The sequence below is a fragment of the Equus caballus genome, chromosome 1 (assembly GCF_041296265.1).
Source record: "Equus caballus isolate H_3958 breed thoroughbred chromosome 1, TB-T2T, whole genome shotgun sequence".
NCBI lineage: Eukaryota > Metazoa > Chordata > Mammalia > Perissodactyla > Equidae > Equus > Equus caballus.
The window spans coordinates 11228417-11246487 of NC_091684.1; the positions used below are offsets into that span (position 1 = coordinate 11228417).

Consider the following 18071-nt stretch of genomic DNA (forward strand, 5'->3'; position numbering starts at 1 on the left):
ACAGGCCAGCTGGGAGCTCACGGAGCCTGGGCAGTCTGTGAACTAACGGGAGACAGGCATCCTCCAGGCTCTCTCTTACTGCCCACGCATCCGTGACCTTTCACAGGTGGCGATGGCCATGAAACAGAGTGTGAGCTTTCTAGTCTTGCAAAGTCATTCTCACAAACCAGCCACTGCGCCTGTGTCCAGCCGACTTTCCTTTCCTGCTTCAGGGATGGGCCAATGGAAAATTATACCACCGTAGAAACGTGGGCCTTCAGTTACAAATGTCACTGAGCATCGTCAGTGAAAGGGGATAAAGGCCTAGCAGATAGCTCTCTGAAGGCAGACTCCTGAGTTCCAATGCATCAGCTCTACCTTCTTCCTTGCTGTGTGACTTCAGGCTGGTTACTCAACTGCTCTGTGCCTCGATGGCCTCATCTGTAGAATGGGGATCCTATGATGGTGGTGGATGAGGTGAGAGAGGATCAGGCAGTTCACGTACGAAAGCTTACTGACCCAGTGAGACACGTTTAACAGAAAACTACTTCCATAAAGCATCTGAATTTTTATTTTTATTTTTTTTTAACTAAAAAGCATTTGTTAGTGTTTATTTCATTTGATCTTTGCTGATTCTTCACAGGCACCACACTGAGGCAATTGCTTTTAAAAGTTCTAAATTAAAAAACTGCTGAATGGCAGAAAGGCCTCTGCTCTGTGCCTGCTCCATGCCTGCTCCACCCACATTTTGATGGAAGCACCAGGGGGCCTTGGCCCCTGGGTGGGAGTGGGCATGGACAGCAGTGAGTCAGCCCAGCTGAGACTCAGACGCAAGACCCAGATGGGGTCAGTGGCCCAGGTGGCTCCTGCAGAAGCAGACCCAGCACCCTGCATAGGCTGGGGCCTTCCACTCTGTGCTTCCCACATGCGGGCATCGTTTGATTCCCAGAACCGGCCTCATGCGTGGCAGTCGATTCCTTTCTGTGAGCCGTGGCTGAGTGCATCCTCGCGGGGGCAGGGGCAAGGGGACACTCTGCAATGTCACCAACGACACATGTCTCAAAACGGGGATAGCTCTCCAAGCGAGCGTCCTGATGCTCCTCTCAGATCCAGGTGGCAAAGTCATAACTCTTGAGCCCGTTCTAGTGACAATCTTTAGAACCATGGGGTCCGTGCAGGGGAGCTGGGGAGCGGCATGTGGCGGGAAGAGAGAGCTGCAGGAGGCACTGTGGAGCGGCAGAGAGTCAGGCCAGACATTGATTCTCTTTTAAAACGCCTTTGCACTGAGTCTCACAAGTTGCTCGGCCCGGTGCTCCAGACAGTGCCTGCCAACCGCTCAGCGTGGGGAGGACACAACAGAAACCTATAAGCCACCCTGGCACAAAGCCACTCTGATGCAGTCACACCTCCAGCCTCACCTCTGCCCACCATCAGAAGAGAAAGCAGCTTCACAGGAACCTTGGACATGGACTGGCCCATTCGCCCAGACATACACCCACTTCCGCACAGCCTCAGCAAGGCTGGCCGTGACTTCAGCGGCATCTGCCAAAATGGGCCTGGCACCCTTGCCGGCCAATCACAACGCCACCATCCGAGGCTCAGGCCTGTCCAATATGTTAGCCGGGCCGAGTCAAGCACCTCACAAGTTCTAACGAAAACACGTGCAGCTCTTCCCCACAGCCCAGACACGCGCATTCTTCCAAATGTTCAGATGGGGACACGGAGCCAGAAAAGAGCAGGACCCTGTGGAGAGCTGCCCAGCATGGCACCCACTCAGCTGGGCACCAGGGCCTCGCTCCTGGCCCGTGAAAATGCTCCAGAAAAGCCTCTGGCTGGCTTGATGAGGCCAGTGGAGCGATGCAAATGTGCTGGTGAAACCCAGCCCCTGTGACTGGTGTCACTTGAAGTTGTGCACAAGCTAGAGGCAGAGGACTGGAGCCGGGGCAGCCGAGACGGTGAGGGGCCTGGGGCAGCAGGAGGGAGCGCTGTGGGGGCAGAGGAGAGGGCGGTCACTGATCACCAGCCAGCGGGGAACCACGAACCGAGCAGGGGGCTGAGTCTGCAGGAGTGAGATGACCACCTTCTAGAAGTGGAGATGGACCCAGGCTGGTGCCGAGACGAAAGGACCAGGAGTCTTGGTCCTCAGAAGGTAAAGATGGGCCGGCGGCACCATGCAGAGGCCGTGGGCTCAGAGCTCCTGGGCTTAAGCGGCGGCTCCCCACTTATGAGCTCTGTGACTTGAGCAAGAGGCTTATTTTCTGAGCGCCAATTTCTTCACCTGTCAAAAGGGATAAACACAGCATCCAGGGCTGATCTGAGAATTGAACTAGTCACAAATGTAAAATGCTCAGACCCAACAGATGTTAGCTATTGTGACTGTCCTTAAAGACAAGAACAACGGCAGGCTAACAACAGAAACAACAGCAGCTGTATTCATCTAGCAGCGCCATTGTGGTTAATCCTCACAGCTCCAGTGCAAAGGGGACATTATTAGTAGTCCCCATTTTACGCAGGGGGAAACTGAGGCTCAAGGACACTCGTTAACATATGTGTTGCTAGTAGTTATTGAGTGCTTACTGTGTGATGTGTATTAATTCATTCAATCCCCACAACCGCCTCAGGAATACTATTATTATCCCCATTTTACAGATGGGAAACAGGCACAGAGATGTTAAGTAACTTGCTCAAAGGTCACACAGCTAGTAAGATGCAGACAGTAGAGTTGAATCCAAGTCCATCTAGCTCCAAACGCCGTGCTTTTTCAATTCAGCTCTGCCTCCTGGGCTCTAAGGCTAATCTGTGTCGCAAAACACGCCCTCACAGCCCAAAGTAGGAGGAAGAAACATCTGTCCTGAGAGGTCCCATGGAAGCCTGCAAGGATGGGTGTAGAGTGCTGGCAGGAGCAGCCGCCACAGGACACAGGGTCCCACAGCTCAGTGCAGCCACGTAACCAAACGTGAGATGTGACAACAGCAGGCTGAACTGCCATCTCTACATCCATGTCACTGCACACGTAGGCAAAACTCCGACCCACCCAGAGCCCTGTGGACCTTTGGGAGAGGTTGCTAAGTGTTTACAGAGGACTCAGGCCTGTCGGTCGCCAGGCTGACTCCTTCCAGCAGAACCATCTGTGATCTCCAGAAAGCGGATGACAGGCTGAAGACAGATGGGCTCAGGCCGGGGCCGGCTCTGACCTCAGCAGCACCCAGCACATCCTCCCTGCCTGTGGCATCACCTCCGCCCTGGGGACCACCCAGAGGAGCAGACCCACAGGCAACAGATCTGAGGACGAACCCCTGAAGCCACAGGCCGTTCTCTGAGTCATCACCTTTGATGGAGGGGGAGGGAACACAAAACCCATGCCAGGAGCGAAGGGACATCCTGGCTCCTTCCTGACGCTACAAGGTCATCTAGGCAGAGAGCAAAGGGACACAGCAGGGTTCCAAGAACCACAGGCCGCTCAGCTGCCTGGTGTCACTCTTGACGAGGGCTTTGCTTAACTGGATCACTCCTACACTCCACTTGGGCCTCCGGCCTCCCACTGCCTCTCCAGTTAGGAAGTGAACTTAGAGAGCAGTTGGTGGACAGAGGACTCGGCTCTCAGTGTAGAGAACAGAGCCTCCATCCTGTCCAGGGCCCCCCTTTGGACCGCTGACACTTAGAAAGCCTTTTGCCCTTTGCTCTTGGCATAAACAGCCTCCTCTCTGGTGTGTGCTTCCCCCAGGGACTCGGCCTGTGTTGGCTTCCAAGCTAGTTTTTGCAACAGTCTTCTTGGGTCCAGCTTCCCAGATTCCTGGAAGCTTTCGTGGAGATAGAGGTGTCTACAGCTGCTTAACCCTGCACCTGTTTGAGGACCCATCAAGGGGAGCCCTGCTCCAAACCCCAGCAGACTTGAGGTCCAGTTCTCATCAGGACCACTGGAATCAGCTTCAGCCTGCGCTTTCTGGGACTCAGGACAGGGCAGTTCTTGAGGCACATGGTGGTCTCCTGAACTGTCTCCCTTTCAGAAAGAGACCCGGTTTCCAGATTGAAGCTCTGGGGAGGGAGGGGCGGGGGCCGTCCTGCCCTGCATTCCCCCCCAACCCACTGCTACACTTAGCACTGCGGCTGGCACAGAGCAGAGGCCCAGGAAATATATGTTGACTGACTGCATGATGTATGGGGTTGACAGACCCCCTTTAGTCTGAAAAGCTCCAGATGCATGTGTAACTATCCTGAAATCCTATTTATGAAGCCAGGGTGGCCAAGCACAGTTGTTAATAACACCAGTAAATCCCATAGGATGATTTTGAAATAGCTGGTAAGACCTCCAGCTCAACCTTGCATGGACGATGTGGTTTCATGAGGACCCACTGACACTACAATCATTTGAGAGAGACTGCAGCCAGCTGCTCCTGGGAAAGGAAAAGAAGCACACCAGAAAGCAAACATGAAGAAGAATTTTAATAGCTCACACTCAAAATCACTGTGCTCCCAGTTCTGAAGAGATTCCTAAAAGAGGCAACTCTGGCCATTTGGAAGCTGACGCCCACCCTTGCGTGGTCTCCGGCCTCGGCCTCCGCTGGGTGCTGACTCGAAGGGAAGGATAAACACGCCCAGCGCCATTCTGGCCCCCACGGCACCTTCCTCTTATCTATGCGTTATATCAACTGCGTTAGGTGGACTAAGATGATGACTCAGTTAAAGGAGGAGAGAACCGTTGACTGTCTAAGCAGGAACAGCCCAAGCTGGCGAGAAAAAGCACGCTGCGTACATAGGATACAGAAGGACGAGCTTCTGCCTGCGGGTCTATCACATTACATCTGTTTTGCCTGCAAACTATCAAGAAGGATTCTGTTGGCCAGGGTGTTCTGCTGAACAAGCAACATGGCAGTCAAAAGTCTCAGGTGTCCTGCGCCACCAGCCCAGAGTCATCGTGCGTCGTCCACTGGAGCGTCTTTGAGGGAAACATGAAGTCCAGCTCATGCCTCTGCCTACGGGTCGATTTCTTCGGGAATCACCGTAATCATAATGTCTTCATTGCCCCTGCGGACAACCATGTTCAGGGTGCTCTCCTTTTTAATGACGTCGCTGACGTCATTGGCGGAGACCACCGACTGTCCGTTGATGCTGATTATGACGTCATTTTCCTTGAGTCCACCACTGCAACACAAAAGGAAAGAGAACTGTCACGTTTCCATTCCTCCTGGTCTAACTACCATGAAAGGTGATCAGCTTTACATGACAGAGGCACAGTGTAGAACCTAAAAGCCCAGGACAAATGGGGGTGGTGGCAGTGAACTTATAGGCTTACTCCACCAATGGGGTGCATTATTTCCTTTTGAGATTTTTTAGGCCGAATCATCAATCATGTCCATTGCAGAGATGCCTACCAGCACTCGTATGATCTTAGGAGAGACTGACCCCGGAGGATGTACCATATACCATCTACCGTGTATCTTGCCCATAGCCAACTTTCTTGGAATGGGTGTCACAACTCAGAGAGCAGTTCCCACAGGGATGGACGGAAGGGTTCTATCACGAGACACTTCCTTTGCGTTAACGCTTCTGTAACTTTAGCTCTTATGTATCACGGCATCAAATAAGATGCTATGGTCCAAGCGGAGAGGTCAGCAAACTTTTTCCATAAACAGACAGATGGGAAATATTTTAGACTTTGCAGGCCACACTCTCTCTGTCACAATTACTCAACTCTGCCATGGTAGCCCAAAAGCCACCATAATAGACAGACAGTATGTAATCTACTGGGCATGGCTGTGCTCCAGTCAAACTTCATTTATGGACACTGAAGTTTGAATTTCATATAATTTCCATGTGTCATCAAATACTATTCTTACTTCAAATTTTTTCAAACATTTAAAAATGCAAAATCTATTCTTAGCTCACAGGTCATACAAAAGCAGGCAGCAAGCCAGAGCCGGCCCCCAGGGAACAGACTGCTGGCCTCTGGTCTCACAGTTCTCTCTGGATATTACATCAACACAAGAAATAAACTCTGTTCATCAAGCTCCTTCTTTTCATGTTACTTTGATGCTACCTGGGTTATTCTTCCAGAGGTGTGGACGGGGGTGGCCTGACTGACAGACATAATTAGAGAGGGCTTCATGAGGAGACGCATCCGGAAGCCTAGGATGATGGGACCACTGCCCGAGGGCTCAGGGACACTGCTCCCTAAAGCCTCTCTCCCCAGCCAGGCCTGTCCCAGAGACTCATAACGAGCCCAATGTTGCTCCTCTCATCTGGATGGCCCCCATGAAGTGAGGACTTTCGAAGACAGGAAGCATCCTTTGGTTGATGCATCCTGAGCTGAAGCGGGGTGGAAGGCCTGACTGGCAGAATGTCTGACCAGTTCACAGGGATTGTCACAATCACCTGAGCGGATGTGGAAAGAACACTGCCCCCTCCCCTCACCCCCAGGAAGCACAGGGATATTAGGAAAAGGGAAAATGATTGCAACTCACGCTTCTGCTGGGGTATCAGGAATTACTTCAATGATATACGCCCCTGACAGCACATCCGGGAAGTCTCGGTGGCGATCCTTCAGCTCTTTGGCTTTGCTGCTTGGGAGAAAAAGCACCTGGGTTAACAGCAAGTATCAACGTCCTCCCTCAGCTGAGACTCGGCTCTCATCCGGCTTCACCTCCTGTCCCTGATGCTAACCCAAATTCCTCTGGGAGTTTTGATTCTGCTTTAAATTGCCTGTCTACCAGGGTCAAAGATTTACTGGGTAATAGCAAGGAAAGTGCTTCATCATCATTATTATTAATTTCATTAATTCGTTGATAGTAGCTACCACTTAAGGAGTCAATACAGTACAGTCAGGCATCGCTTGCTGACGGGGATACCTTCTGAGAAATGCGTCGTTAGGCGATTTGGTGGTTGTGCGAACATCACAACGTGCATGCACTTACACAGACCTAGAAGGTAGAGCCGACTACACCCGTACGCCATATGGTACTAATCTTACGGGACCACTGTCATATATGCGGTCCGTCACTGGTTAAAACGTCATTATGTGGTGCAGGACTATAGAGCAGTTGGCCTGGTCTGGGGCCCGAGCTCCACCCCTGTCTGACTGCGTGATCTTGGGCATTTGCTTAACCTCTCTGTACCTCAGCTTGCTCACCTGCAGAATAGGGATCATGACAGGACTCTATGACACGGGGTTGCTGTGAGGATTAGACGAGGTCATCTAGGGATGGCACTCAGCCCAGGGCCCGGCACAGGGTCAGCAGGTGAGAAACAGCAGCTGCCGTCACTGTGGCTAGTGATCGTTGCCACCAACCATCCAAGCCTGACAACATTAACTCACTCGGTCCTGCCACACCCCCAAAACGCCTGCACTGCTATCCTCACCCTGGAGAGGAGGGAACTGAGGCACTCAGAGGTCAAGTCATTGCCCAGGTCACAAGCCAGGAAGCAGCAGAGCTGGGACGAGAACCCCAGAAGCTGGACCCCAGGGCTGATACTCTTTCCCTATACCTCCATCTCCCACAGTTCCAAGACAAGGAACTGATGCACATTTTAGTCTTGGCAAATCAGGCCATATTCTGGAGTGCTAAGAAAGGTGCCACTAGGCCAGCCCCAGTAGCCCAGTGGTTAAGTTCAGTGCACTCTGCTTCAGTGGCCTGGATTCCTGGGCACAGACTTCCACAGCTCATCTATCAGTGGCCATGCTGTGATGGCAGCTCACAGATAAAATAAAGGAAGACTGGCAGTGGATATTAGTTCAGGGCAAATCTTCCTCAGCAAAAAGAGGAAGACTGGCAACAGATGTTAGTTCAGGGTCACTCTTCCTCAGCAAAAAAAAGAGAAAGGTACCAACATTCATTATATGTATCTAAACTATAGTAATGTGTTCACAATTAACTACTAGTTAATTAATTATAATAATATATTAATGTCTACATTAATATGTTCTGCCCTTTGCCGACCTTACCTAGAACAGTTTCAACCATGCCCTTGGTTACCAGGACTCATGCGATTATGCCACATTTTTCCATCAAGGTTAGAACTCCAGTATGTTATGAGCCGGGCAGCCGCACACCGCAACTTCCACCAGCTCGGGAAAACAAGCCCATCAGTCATGCTGGGCCTGACCCGCATTCCGGGAGCCACAGCCCACATGCGGCAGAGCTCACGAAAGGCAGGGCGCTCCCGGGCCGAGGGAGGTGCCTGGGGCACTCCTGGAATGTGTGTTTCAAAAGAGCAAGTGGTGAAAGGAAGGCACGAGGGAGAGTGACCAACACCCCCTGCTGTTCAGGCCTGCCTTAAAGAGGAGGGCAGAATCTTCTAGAAGGAAAGATCTGCTCAGAACACAAAAACAAAAATGAAAGATAAAACAAGAGGCCAAGACTAACGGCCCCTCCTCTCTTTCCTAATGTTACTTAATTTTAACCAGAAGCTGAGATGTCTTAAGACAGTCTAAGTGTTCTATTTCAGGGGAACCAGGGAGAGCTGTATGAACTTCAGGTTTATTTAAATTTAAGACAGACGCAGACGTCCTGCTACCCACCTGGATGTGAGTGACATCATTCGGATGCCAATATACTTCTTCTTGGTGATGGCTTTGCCTGGGGTGACAGCAAAAAGACAACAGAAGGTCAGCCCAGGTGGCAGCTGTGCTGGGGACACCAGGAAGCCGTGAGGTCCAGCCCCCAGTTGCAGTGTAAAGTGGGGCCATAGGGGGATACGCTGAGGTTGTGGTTCAAATCCTGGCTCGGACCCCTACCTGCCGTGGGACCTTGGAGAGTCCTGTCATTTCAGTTAACAGCCAGAAACCTCGGAGTGGTCCTGGATTCCTCTTTGCCTCATCCTAACATCTGATGAGGTTTCTATCCCTTATGTAAATCCAGACTGTGACCCTTGTACTCCACCCTGGTCGAGATGACCGGGAGAGCCTCTGAACTGGTCTCCCAACTTCCATCCACCCTCCTCCCAGCCATGAGAGTGACCTTTCAGATACATCAAACAGACCATCAACTTCCCTGTTCTCAATGAGGTTAAAATGCAACGCAAGCCCCCCTCCATGGCCTACTGTGACCCTGGCTCACTTCTTTCCACATCCGTCTGTGACTCCACATGTTCACAGCAATCCAGCCGCATGGCCCCGTCGTGGGCCCTGTGCTCGCTATGCTACGCCCACAGCAGAGGCCTGGAATCCACTGGTCCTCTGTCTAGAACGCTCTCCCTGCCTGCTGGCTCCTTCTCCTTCAGGTCTCGGCTCGGGAGGCGTCTCCCAGCCACACCGTCTCCATAAGCCGCCCCTCCCGTCATCCAAGCCCACCATCCCACTTCAATGTCTGGGAAGCACTTGTTGCCCTCTGAAATGATCTTCTGTGTTTGTCTACTGTCATCCTTCCCTCTCCCCCAGGGAGAACGTAAGCGTCACACCTGTAAGGGACTCTGTTGAGCCATGGAACCCCCAGCCTGATCCCGAGCCGACGAATCAATAAACGTTTGTGGGATAAATGATCTCCCTGATCTCAGTTTTCTCATCAGTAAAATGGGACTAAGAATTGCCCCCTGATGGGGCAAAGGAATTAAATGACACAAGTGAACAAGGATGTAAATGACACATAGAAATCACCTAGGATCGTGCCTGGTACACATTAGATTAAACCATAGAAAACGTCGATGATCATAGGTCAAAAATGGCCAAACAGCTCTGACCTAGTCCCAGGGCCTTAACGACCTGCGTTCCTTTTCCCTCCTGGGTACAGAGCTTGGCTGATCCTCAGGTGTGTGGCTTCCCCCAAGGCCCGAGGAGCAGCCAAGCCTCAGGCCTGACTACCCCGGGCTGTCTGGGCTTCACTTTACCTTTGGCCTGTCGGTCATGGGACTCCGTTAGGAACTTTTTAATCTTATCAGATGGGATTGCAAAGGAGATTCCAGCTGTCACTTTCAGGGTATTGATTCCAATCACTTCACCGTCCTGAAAAGCAAGATGGACACGGCTTACTGAGTCCATGAAGGTGTCCCTGAAGACACGCACCAAAAGAGAACAGAGAACGCGTCCGGAGGAAATCTCCAAGCTACTTCAGAGAACGAGTGGGGTGGAGGGAGCCGGAGGGAGGGCGTTCCGGGGTGGTAGGGGCTGAGCCACACTTGGGCAGCGTGAGCCATGCTCAACAATGGAAGACTCCAGACTGTACTCAGTGATCACCGCGCGCTAAGCCCAGCAGCCAACAGATCTTTTCAAAACGCTCATTTGCTCCTTCCACGGGGAATACGTTTCCCAAACCTCTGAGTCCTTTAGGTTCCGTCCACACCTTTCTGCTCCTCCATCTCCCATGATCTTAAGATTGCTCTGCTGACATCAGGGAGAAACCCTTAGCGCTTAGGGCACCAGGCTTCCTTACCAGGAAAATGCGGTCTCATCTCAGACCGCAGCCGTGGGGGCACAGCGGGGGCTCGGGGGAGACAGAGGGCGAGCCACTGCGCCCATTTCCTCTGCTCCTTGCAGACTAGCTTTACATCGTAGAGGAAGCCAGCCTACAGGGTGCGCTTCGATGCAAGATAAATTCACAGTTCAGCGAGTGCTACACCACAGGAAACAATCCCCGAGTAACAGGCTCACCTCACGCCATTCAACCATTATTCTGAATGCTATTGTTAAACACTTTGTTCCACTCAGGCTTTAGAAGGGAAAACTGCCAGGAGAGTATAAATCACGCCTCACACACTCCTGTAGCACTGAGAATTCAGTCCCGACTCCAAGGGACCATCCAGGAGGCACGGCCATCCTGGGCCTTGCTAAAGACGGCCTTGACTTCATCACCTGTAGATGAGAGTTGAGCGGGGTGAGCCCTGAGCTGCGCCCTGGCTCTGACAGTCTGACTTGAAGGCTTCCCTTTGGATGCTCATGTATTATAACATAGCCTTGGTGACATCTTTGTGAGCGGGCTAACTCCTCATTCCAGCCAGGTCTTCAGGGAGGGCTCCCGGCCAAGATAAAGACGGCAGACGAGCCAAGCCAGCTCCTTCAGCAGCCTGGAGACTTCATTTGAAGGAGGTGCCTCTAGGGGACAGGCCAGAACTGCTGACACCTTCAGAATAAAGGCCTGCTCCTTTAACTACGCCTGGGTTGGACCTGAACTCGAGGGCGTTTACTTGTAACTTTGAAACACAAGCGTGTCCGCCGGCATAACACTTCCAGCGCTCAACTCCAGATGCCTTACTCTTTCCAGAAAAGATAAGAAGGGTAATTTGCAAGGATACAGTACATTCACGAATTTCACTTTAAAAGAATTAGATACTGTGCTGTGGAAAGTTCATGTCTAAAAATAAAGCAAAAAAAAAAAAAAAAAAAACCAGCACATACATAGATTTTAAAAAGGTCTTACCAGGTTTACTAATGGGCCTCCAGAGTTTCCATACTGAAATTAAGCAAAAATTAAAAGGTTATGTTTATGTCATTACACAGTCCAATCTACTTCCCCGCCTGGCAGGTTCCTGAGTGTAGATTCTTTCCCGAGATTTGTTCCTGTCAACTTAGTATTTTGCTGGAAGAAAAGAAGAACCTTAACAATTTTCAGAAAGTCTTAGATGTGCCACAAATGGGAGAGATGTGTTTTTGCTGCAAAGCCCAGAGGCCACCTGTGACCCCCAGAATACCCAAGACAACTTCCTTCTCTTTCGAATAGGCTGGCTGCCCACTTGCTCCAGTATCACAGTATTTCAAATCTGCATAGCCCCCCACCTGTGTGACCCCAACTTTGCTGCTGGGGCTGGAAATCCACAGTTTGTTCTATTTTCATTACTTCATGCAGATCACAAGAAAGCCTGGGAAGAAAATCCATCAAAGCAGCAAGGGCACAAACCTGCTGTGTTTCTTATTTATTAGACAGATGTAGGGGGAAAACATTGCTTTTTAGAAACGTCAATCCTATAGGGAGACAGCTGAAGTGGAAAAATGTGATTTAAAAAAGATTCCCTTTAGGAGATTGTGTGGCGCAATCCCTGGCCTCATTAGACCTCGAATAGTGTAGGGGTAACGCTCAGACTGTGCCCCAAGGCAGAGCAAATACTTCCTGGGGGCCGCCGAGCCTGTGCCAGGGCGAGTGTCCTGCCTGCCACAAAGTTGCAAAAGCAGCTTCACTGAGGGGCCACTGACCCTTGGGGCGGATGGGGGCTCCTCCGTGCTGCAGACCTTGGCAAAGCTACAGTGCCCTTCGCAGGAGTCCCTGGAGGTGGCTAAGGGGCTGAGGACCAGCCCTCCGCCTCATCTGCTCTAGGGGTTCAAAGGGAAGCCCTTGGACAGCTCCTTGAGGAGCCTGCCTCCACCCTGGTCCCTAAGCCCGGCTTTCCAAAACCCGCCCGATCCCAGCCGACAGGGCTCACGTTGATGATGGCATCCGTCTGGATGTAGTCCATGTCCGAGTTCCGGAGCCCCAGCTCTTTGCCGCCGCGCTGGGTGGTGCTGACGATCCCGGTGGTGACTGTGTTTTGAAGGGAAAACGGGCTTCCGATGGCAACCACGAACTCTCCCGGCCGCAGCTCCGAGGAGCGGCCAAGCAGCAGGACAGGCAGGTTTCCCTGGAACCACAAGGTGGTCAGGGCTTCATTTGGTTAAGATCACAGGACAGATAAATGCACAGATGTCATGGAACCCCGAGCAGCGGCGGGCCACTCGTATCCACCAGACCTTGCAGGAAACCATCCCTTCCGGGGCCAAGGGCGGCACTTCCCTCCCACCTACAGCAATCACCATGTGCTGAGCTGTCGCAGGGCACAGCCCAGGAACACGTGGGAACATTACTGGAGGCCATCTCAGGGTCTTACCACATCTTGACACTATCGGCACAGACGCTCTGAAACCTTGAGACCAGGAGACAGAGGAGACAAATCTGGGATTTGGGGCAAGACTGCCTGGGGGTTCTTAGGGAGCAAAGTCCCAAAGAAAGATCCTGAGCCCACACACCCCCGGGGTGGAAGGGAAAGGGGCTCCGCCCCCACTTATCATAGGCACATGCGCCGGAGTCCTGGAGAACCGGGAGCACCGAGGGTGGCACTGACTGCTCACTTAGACTCTGTGCTAAGTCCTCAGCAATTCTGGGGAGGGGCCAGGATGGGCTTGGTGCAGGAGGCATCCAGGACCCCAGACGCCAAGACCCAAGAGGTGGGCTCTCTCCTCACCTGAAAAGGCCCTCCACCAACCAAGCGCCTCTGCTCCCCGGCCCGGGGGGGCTCATTAACCCAACAGGTCCTATCCCCACGCCCTGTGAAGGCTGGGCCGAGTCAGGAGCCCCAAACAACTCTTCAAACTAAAACCAGACACAGGAAAGCCAGCTCGAGTCCCCAGGGCTGGGGAGAGCTGGGCCTCCATCAGCGGCTGGCCTGAACAACGTGGACCAGGCCCAGAAGGCAAAGCCCAGCCCAGGCCTCATGCTAACCCCAACTCACACTTGTCCACCTTGAAAAAGAAAGAAAGAGGCAAGGGGGCCAGGAGGGTGGGGTGGATAGAACCAGCAGTTACTGCAGTATCTCCTCTGCCAGGGATGGAGCAGAGACCAACGGATGAGGTGGGCTGATCGCTGGACCCAGTTAACAGCTGAAGAAACTGAGGCTCCAAGCAACTGGGCGACTTGAGATACAGCAGGGAGTTAAACCTGGGACTGCGAGCCCAAACCCAGACCTTCTTAACTGCTCCACAGCACGATGCCGCAAAGACCCCCTCTCCACCCCGAATAAGGAAGGTGCTGCTCAAGAAAGTCCATGGAGGAAGAAGGAATGTCGAAGAAATCATCTAAGACCTAAAACTGACTTTAAGAGACCACATGAGAAGGAATGCCCATCAGATCGTAGACACTGGGAGGCCCAGTAGAGTACTGTGGTCAAGAGCTCAGACCCTGGACCAGGCTGCCTGATTAGGTCCCGGCCTGAGCTTACAACCACTTGAGTCCTCAGTGTTCTCATCTGGAAAATGGGAACAACGTAGCACACTTATCTCATGGGTTAGTTGTGAGAATTAAGTAACTTAAGACCTGAGCAGCTCTTTGAATAGCACCTGGCTCATGGTAAGCATCATGTGAGTGGGACACGTAAGCATCATAAGCGTTAAGGGTTATTGTTATTAGTACTGGGGTCTGTGCAGACCCAGTGGAGGAAACCCCACCCACGAACCTCCCACCGGCTAGTCTGAGTCACCCAGCCCTCCACCCAGGAGAAGGCTGGTGGTGCAGGTCCACCCTGACAGTGACCCTTTGCCCTTGGGGTCACCTGAGGCCAGAGAGCATGGTGCTGCCCTGGAGGGGGCAGGCCTGCAGCCCCATACTCCCCGAGCTCATCAGCGTCCAGCAGAACACCAGCAAGCTCAGCACGGCCTGTTTACCCTGGGCCCGCGCCAGCTGCCCCTGCCAGGAATGACTTCATCCAGCAGTCGCAGGGGTGGGTGGGCGGGAGGCAGGGCCGGTGGTGTGTGCTCGGCCACTCTGGGGGAGGCCTGCCAGGGACAGTATGGTTCCTTCGGGGCCCAGGAATGGCTTTCAGGGCTGGGCTTATGGATGGGCAAGAGGACACAGTGGCAAAGCCTCCTGGGCCTGAGGCTGCCTGGCTGCCCAAGATAACTGGCTTTTCACCAACTGCAAGGCAAGAGACCAAGTTCAAACACAGAGAGGTGGGCCCAGCCCCATCAAGTCAGCCACAAACTGGAAACCACATCAGGAAGTGACATGGCAGGACTCACTGGGAGGTCTTCATTAGCATCTGCTCATCCGCCACCCCTGCCACCCCACCTCCACCTCCAGCAAGGGGCCAGACCCAGGCGCCCAGGTCTCAGGGGGCTTACAAGGCACAGGGGCCTAAAGACAGTACTCCGTCAAGCTCTTCTCTTCCAAATCTGAGCTCAGGCCTAGAGGACGTGGGAAGGAGGCAAACGCTTTTGGGGAAGCAGAAGCTGTGAGGACAGAAAGGAAAGACCCCCCCCCCCCCGATGGGAGGAGAAACCAGTGGCCTGCATGCTGCTCAGCTGTGCCCACTGGGAAGGGCCAGGTCTCCAGGGGACACCGCCTGCCACCCATAACAGGCCCAGAGAGCCCCACGGACAAGCATGGCTCCAGCATAGCGAAGTCGTCCACACTCAGGTGACCGCATGGGCTTGAGCAAGTGGACACGGGCCATAGGAGCCCAGAATCTCCCTGAGAACCAATCCTCACTCGAACACAGGAGGAGGAAATGCAGATCACAAGAGCCGTTTATCAACCCTGCACCAATAGGCAACACCTCTGCCACGTTACGTTCTTATCCCTCAAACGTTTCATAGATTAGGAAGGACAATCCTAAAACAGAAAAAAGTAAGCAGATTACATATGGCAGGGTACACTATGAAGGCTGAATTGGTGTCATGACAGTCAATTCAGGTGACAAAGCACTTTCATGACCACCTTGGGAGTTAGCACAGATTTGCCCCCATTTTACAGATAATAGAAACTGAGGCTCAGAGATGGTCTGACTTCTCACAGCTGATGAGCAGCCTCACAAAGAAACAGGCTTCCCAACTCTCAGACCTGCACCTGGTACGTGTTAACCCAGAATTCTAACTATCAGGCTGAAATCTTTGCAAGGGTGTGACATGGGACAGCGACGTGGGCCAGGCCAGATTTACAGTTCTTGTGAAGTCGAAATGCCCTTTGGGGGCCATTTTGGGGGCCAGCTGGCCCCATGAGCATCAGGCTTTCCAGTCAGTTCCAGATCCAAGTGAAGCTCATTCTCAGCCTCGATCCTCACCTCGGGCCTGGCTGCTCGGCGCAGCTATACCTCTGCTGGCCAAATTCCTACTCAGTGATTGAGCATTTTACTCCATAGCTGTCTAGACACACGCTCCATGGGAGGACCTAGGGGAGATGAATTGCAGATATGGCTGGAAGCTCAAAGCTACCCTTCGGCCTTGACCTGCAGACGTGAAACCAGAGTCCGCCCACCCTGGTCTAGTCCCACGCTGCTGTCCGAAGGCTGGTTCCCACGCCTCCCACATCAAAGCCGTCTCCGGGCTCCCCGCTGCAGACACTGTGTCTGAGTCTCCCTCTAAAGCGGCCCCAGCCACAGGCCATCTGGGAGATGCCAGCCCCTCTCCTAATAGCCACTTCCCCCCTCTCACCATCTCGCTGGAGCCTTGCAGCATGCCTACCAAGTCAGAGCGCAGACATCCCTCCTCCACTCGGCAGAGCAAAGAGGAGATGAGGAAGAACGAGGCCCGCAGATCCCACCCTCACGGCAGTCTCCAACCACGGGGGATGAAAATGCAAGTGGGGTGTGCACACAAAAGCAGAGAGGCGGGAGAGCTCGAAGTGGCAAAAGCAAAACTCTGAGGCTCCACCTCAGAGCCCTCGGGCCCCACCTGGAGAGCCTGCAGCTCAAATTTGGCCCACGTCCTTTTAGAACGAGGGACATCCCAAAGTGAATCCATCGCACTGCCAGTTCTCAAGGTCACGCTCCTGCTCATAATGGGGAGCGGCCTGGGAAGCCAGCAGAAAAGAGGTGGCATCTAGGTTGAAATGCACAGCCGCCGGCAGTCTGCAGGTGACCCACTAATGCTGAATGACGTCCTCACCACAGAGCCAACAAGAAGGACTTTAAGAAAATCCCCCTAACACCCGAGTTGTTGGCCCATGCCACCCAGGTCGATGTAGAAACAGCCCAGGTGAGGGTGTCAGAAGTCCCGGGTGTGGCCTCCAGACTCACCACGTCAATGTGAAATCACTAAATCCCAGCCGTAGGCAGGATAATAATTGTGTGGTAGATTTAATGCTGAAACTTGGAAGAGGCTGGTGCATTGCATGGTTAAAGAAGGCCCTACCGTTCATTCAGACTACAACAAACAAACACCCACCAGCAGAGCTGGCAGCGCTACATCCATGCAACAGCCAACACGAAAGAGAACTTTCTCAACAAGCATTCACTGAGCGTCTCCCACGTGCCTGGCGCGGTGAACACAAGAGATCAATGAAATCCACCGTGCCCTCCAGTGACATCCACTGTCTGATGGGTGGAGATACAGACAAGCCACCAGGACACACAGCAGCAGAAAGTGAGAGTCCTTCTCCCTCCCTATGGTCAGCTCAGCCTAGAATCTTCCATAAGGGCTAAATATAGATCAACGCTAAAAATGATTTGAGTGCATCAAGTAGGGTTTCTTCAGCTACGAGTAACAGAAAATCCAATGCAAAATGGAATCAATATCCACCTGTTCAAGGGCAGGGTGGTGGCGGGGCTGATGACCTCAAATTCTCAAAGGACGACATCGAGAAGGGCTCCTTCCTTCTTTCTGTCTGATCAACTTCAGCCTGTTCTCACAGTCACAAAACCACCACTGCCAGCCCAAGCATGACATAAAGATGTGACAATGCCCCGGGGAAGTAAAGGGATCTTTTCTCTCTGATCTCTGGATTCTTTATCTCTGGATTCTTTCTGAGAATCCAGAAGGGCCCAGCATATTAGCTCATCAGCCAGCATCTGGTCATAAGGTTACCCTCAAGCACCCTTTGGTGAGGGGAATGTGCTCCCATGAGTTAGCCCCTCAGGATCTGCCTGAGTTAGGAATGGAGTGGGTCGGGTAAACTGAAGACCAGCCCCGGGTTCCATCAGCAGGGAGGCGGAGGGCTGGGGAGTGCGCAGTCATGAGAGGCCACCGAAGCCTCATTTTAGAGTGGTCATCCTAACACCTATAACATTTGGAAAGGGCTCTACTACTATATGCTCCTTCATGCAGGGTTGTTTGGGGCCTGGGGCAAGAGGAGACGTCGGCTTCAAAGGAAAGCAATGGTCAGCACAAGATACAAGCGGTCCGAGCAGAGCCTGGCCAGTGCCCCGTGCTCTGCCAGTCCCTCGGCCTCCGAAACCTCCGCTCTGTGGGACAGATAGGACAGGCATCATACCCATCCACTCACCAGCACACTGACGGTCCCACAGCGAGGTGGGGGCAGTACCGGGACTGGAGTCCCTGCCATCTTCAGTCCAGGTGTACTTCTCGCCAGCCCATTCTGCCCAGAGGCTCAGGGCACACAGCCGGCCAGCAAGAAAGAGCTGTCTTGTGCCTGGACTGTGTCACAAGGGCAGGCAGCAGGAGCAGAAGTGACACGCAACAGGACGATGGG

General features: G+C 52.9%; 1 protein-coding gene across 1 annotated transcript in view; it reads right to left on the reverse strand.

Annotated features, from left to right (window-relative positions):
* Positions 1–4404: 4404 nt before the first annotated feature.
* The window catches only part of HTRA1 (HtrA serine peptidase 1), a 51770-nt gene continuing 38103 nt past the window's right edge, over positions 4405–18071 (reverse strand). The window contains exons 4-9 of the mRNA XM_023638008.2: positions 12322–12516; positions 11325–11357; positions 9799–9913; positions 8495–8552; positions 6441–6536; positions 4405–5121 (exon numbers count right to left, since the gene is read on the reverse strand). Of these exons, the coding sequence (XP_023493776.2) occupies positions 4953–5121; positions 6441–6536; positions 8495–8552; positions 9799–9913; positions 11325–11357; positions 12322–12516 (666 nt within the window). The 3' untranslated portion in view covers positions 4405–4952. The remainder of the gene's footprint in view (positions 5122–6440; positions 6537–8494; positions 8553–9798; positions 9914–11324; positions 11358–12321; positions 12517–18071) is intronic.